The following is a 4097-nucleotide window of genomic DNA, read 5'->3' as shown; positions in this document are numbered from 1 at the left end:
TCCTGTGCATTGAAGGTGATTTTGGTCAATCACATGTTGTAGGGGCCATGTTTCTTGAAAGTAACAATTCTGAGAATGCACAAAGTACTGGTGAAGCCTATGAATATGAAAACTTTTTAGTGTGGAGTAATAAAGGATCTGCAGTTGTGTACACAATATCTTATTTAAATAACACATTTAAATCTGAGCCTCTGTGTGAAATCCCTGCTGCTTCTTATCCCCTTGATGTAAGGTTGTCATTTTCTTTTGTCCAGTTGAGCCAAATTCTTCTTCGCATTGAATCTGTTTGCTGTAATGTTGAAGACCCATTCCAGTGGAGACCACGTGTTACAATCTGGTCACTTCATCAGAAACATGATGATCATGGCAACCTCTTCCAAGAATGCACAATGCTTGGAAACAGTATTTCTTCTCTTGGCTGGATTTCAGGTGCTAGCTTGGATCACAAAAATGAGACCCTGGGTGGATGCAAGACCAAATTGACATCTATTCAAAGCTCTGTTTTCTGCTCAGAAACTGTGAATGGCATACCTGCAGATGATAGTTGTTATTATTCTGTCCCTAAGGGACAGATTGTATCTTCCTCCATGGTTATTTCTGAAAATCTTTATGCTCCTTCGGCGATTGTATATGGCTTCTTTAGTGGTGAAATTGAAGTTGTGTGGTTTAATTTGTTTCGGGGGCTTGATTCTCCGGCGGTAAGTCCACGCCTTGAGGTAGACTCGCATATATCCAGACAAAGCTTTTCAGGGCACATGGGTGCTATACTATGTCTGGCAGCACATCGGATGGTGGGTGCTGCCAAAGGATGGAGTTTTAGTCAGGTTTTAGTTTCTGGAAGCATGGATTGCACCATTCGTATATGGGATCTTGATTCTGGTAATCTCATTACAGTGATGCACCAACATGTAGGTCCAGTGCGGCAAATCATTCTCCCCCCTGCTCGGACTGAACGCCCTTGGAGTGATTGCTTTCTCTCTGTTGGAGAGGACTCTTGTGTTGCTCTTACTTCTCTTGAAACTTTAAGAGTGGAGAGAATGTTTCCTGGACATCCTAACTATCCTGCAAAAGTTGTTTGGGAGGGTGCAAGAGGTTATATTGCATGTCTCTGCCGGGACCATTCCAGAATTTCTGATGCCACTGATGTTCTTTACATATGGGATGTGAAGACCGGTGCTAGAGAGCGGGTCCTTCGTGGGACTGCTTCTCATTCAATGTTTGATCATTTCTGCAAAGAAATTAGTATGACTTCCATTTCTGGTTCTTTACTGAGTGGAAATACCTCAGTTTCGTCATTACTTCTTCCAATACATGAAGATGGGAACTTTTCTCAATACAATTTAAATAATTCTGAAAGTGGGGCCACTTTGTCAAAAATGACTGGGCCTAGTACATCACAAGCAAATATTAGTAAAGTGAATCATGGAAAGGCAATCCCAATCACTCCATTTGTTTTTCAAACCAGAAAGCAACCCATCAAATGCTTTTGCCCATATCCTGGAATTGCCACCCTGAGTTTTGATCTTGCAGCATTGATAAATCCTTGTCAGAAGCATGAGTCTACAGCAAAGGATGATAACGAGCAAGAAAATGGCTATACAAAGGAGCAGGGAAGTCAGACATTAGGTCCCCATCATACGAATTCTGATGATGGCTTTGTCGCTGATCAGAGTTCGACCAATACTGTAGAACAGCATGACTGGGTCAAGTTGCTTGAAGAATATCTAGTTCGATTTAGCTTGTCCCTTTTGCATTTATGGGATGTGGATTGTGGGCTTGATGAGTTATTAATAACTGAGATGATGCTGAAGAGACCTAATGAGTTTATAGTATCTACTGGTTTGCAAGGTGATAAAGGGTCTTTGACACTGACATTTCCGGGGTTTACTTCAAGTCTTGAGGTATTTTGAAGGAATTGTATTGATATTGGATTTGACTTATTCCAACCGCTCCTAAGTTGTTAATTAACATTTCAGCTTTGGAAATCTTCATCAGAATTTTGTGCGATTAGGTCACTGACAATGGTTTCGCTTGCCCAACACATGATTAGCTTGTCTCACTCAAGTTCAGGTGCCAGCAGGTGTCAAAGTTGTTCCACCAAAGCAGTGCACAGAATCAATATACTTCTATTACTTATTTGTACATTGATTATTCTCTATTTACTTTGTGCACTCAAAATGTTTGTTGTCTCCTTTTTTACCTTTCATTGTTTCTGTTAGCTAATTTGCAAAAAAGAAGCCTTTTTCTTTTAATCATTGTGTAAACAGTTGTTAACAAAACGAAGTAACATGTCAAAATTCAAGTTTTAGTAGATATATGATATGATTCAGAGATAATTTTTTGAAGTAGTTGACCATACATAAGGGCATATTGGTTGAAGTGGATTCTACCTTTTTATCAGTCCAGGATAGATTTCTGTTTAAGTGAATAGTTATCCTGTGCATGCATTATCTGTGAAATGATAATTATTTTATGCTCATAATATCTTGGAAACTTATGTTAAATGGAATATAAGTTTCACCTCTTTAAGTTATCTTTATTCTGGCTAATCTTGAAGGTAGGACTGGCCATAGGAGTCGTCTTCCATGACATGATGGCATGCTTGCATGTCTTCTGATTATGCCAGCAGTATGTTTTCATGCTGTGCATTGTGCTAATGCTATGTGTTTCTTAAGTATGTATTTTTCCTCTAAAAGATTAACAATGAGACATTTTGATTGATACATTATTATTCCAGCCTGTGAAATGGTGGTCCCTATGTATTTTATTTTTTGTTACCGGCCATTTGCATTTATTGGCATTACTTAACGATTTTGCCTCTATTGGTAACTGTTTGCAGTGCCTTAGCAGCATTCTATACTAGGAATTTCGCTGACAAGTTTCCAGATATAAAGCCGCCTTCACTCCAGGTTCCATTTTGTGCTGATAACTTGGTCTTTTGAATCTGTGGTTCTGAACTAAAAACTGTGTAATAATTTATAATTGTCAATGCCTTCATTGTTTGTGCCTTTTCCTTTGTATCCTGTGAGCATTTCATAATTATATCTTCTGTGTGCCTTTAATGGTGTCCTTGAGAGTAGAAGGTTGTTGGTTATGTTGGTGATATGGTTGATTAGGTTTCTTGTTTATTTATTAATTTATTGTCTGAGTCGACACCTTGTTTATGCTCAGTATGTCTAAATTTGCTTTACAGCTTTTGGTGAGTTTTTGGCAAGATGAAAGTGAACATGTACGTATGGCAGCACGGTCTTTATTTCATTGTGCTGCTTCACGAGCTATTCCATACCCTCTGTGTAGTCAACAAGCAACTCAGCATGCAAAACTTGTGAGGTCACTGACTGGAATTGAAGAAATTGAACATGAAATTTCAAGAAATGGAGGAACACCCATGGTTGGATTGAGTTCTGAATGTTTGTTGGATACACAAGGAACTTCTCAGGTTGAGGAAGCTAACCTACTTGCATGGCTAGAATCTTATGAAATGCAAGATTGGATTTCTTGTGTTGGGGGAACAAGTCAAGATGCAATGACATCTCACATCATTGTTGCTGCGGCATTGGTAATATGGTACCCTAGCCTTGTGAAGCCAAGTCTTGCCACATTAGTTGTTCAACCACTGGTGAAGTTGGTAATGGCAATGAATGAAAAATATAGCTCCACTGCAGCAGAGCTCCTTGCAGAAGGCATGGAGAGTACGTGGAAGGCATGCATTGGCTCTGAAATACCTCGTTTGATTAGTGACATATTCTTTCAGATTGAGTGTGTAAGTGGCCCATCAGCCAACTTGGCTGGTGAAAATCCAGCTGTATCAGTATCCATCCGCGAGACCTTAGTTGGGACTCTTCTTCCAAGTCTAGCAATGGCTGATATTCTAGGGTTTTTAACAGTAATAGAAAGCCAAATCTGGTCTACTGCATCTGATTCACTGGTCCACCTGGTATCACTCACAACTCTCATCAGGGTTGTGCGTGGTTCTCCAAGAAACTTGGTTCAGTACCTTGATAAGGTTGGTATATCTTGTTCCATGTGAGTAACACATATTAGTATCTTCACTTCAATTTGAAAATAGATCAAGTCTTAGATACATGGAAAACAAA

The 4097-nt window shown here is 39.3% G+C and overlaps 1 protein-coding gene across 1 annotated transcript; it reads left to right on the top strand.

The window, feature by feature from the left end:
• Window positions 1-6: 6 nt before the first annotated feature.
• Window positions 7-4030, top strand: LOC110416973 (Transducin/WD40 repeat-like superfamily protein). Its single transcript, XM_021429158.2, has 4 exons — window positions 7-1901; window positions 1977-2080; window positions 2840-2909; window positions 3194-4030. The coding sequence occupies exons 1-4, from the start codon at window positions 48-50 to the stop codon at window positions 4028-4030; spliced, it is 2865 nt and encodes a 954-aa protein (XP_021284833.1). The 5' UTR covers window positions 7-47.
• The last annotated feature ends 67 nt before the right edge of the window (window positions 4031-4097 follow it).

This window comes from Theobroma umbraticum, unplaced genomic scaffold (genome assembly GCF_002168275.2).
Source record: "Theobroma umbraticum cultivar Fairchild unplaced genomic scaffold, ASM216827v3 scaffold_30.0, whole genome shotgun sequence".
Taxonomy (NCBI): domain Eukaryota; kingdom Viridiplantae; phylum Streptophyta; class Magnoliopsida; order Malvales; family Malvaceae; genus Theobroma; species Theobroma umbraticum.
The sequence above is the reverse complement of the archived record's forward strand: the minus strand, read 5'-3'. Positions and strand labels throughout refer to the sequence as shown.

Coding starts and splice junctions, on each gene's coding strand:
- LOC110416973 (XM_021429158.2), top strand. CDS start 48: ATGTTTCTTGAAAGTAACAATTCTGAGAATGCACAAAGTACTGGTGAA. Junction 2,081..2,839: donor TCAAGTTCAGGTGCCAGCAG/GTGTCAAAGTTG, acceptor AACTGTTTGCAG/TGCCTTAGCAGCATTCTATA. Junction 2,910..3,193: donor TAAAGCCGCCTTCACTCCAG/GTTCCATTTTGT, acceptor TTTGCTTTACAG/CTTTTGGTGAGTTTTTGGCA.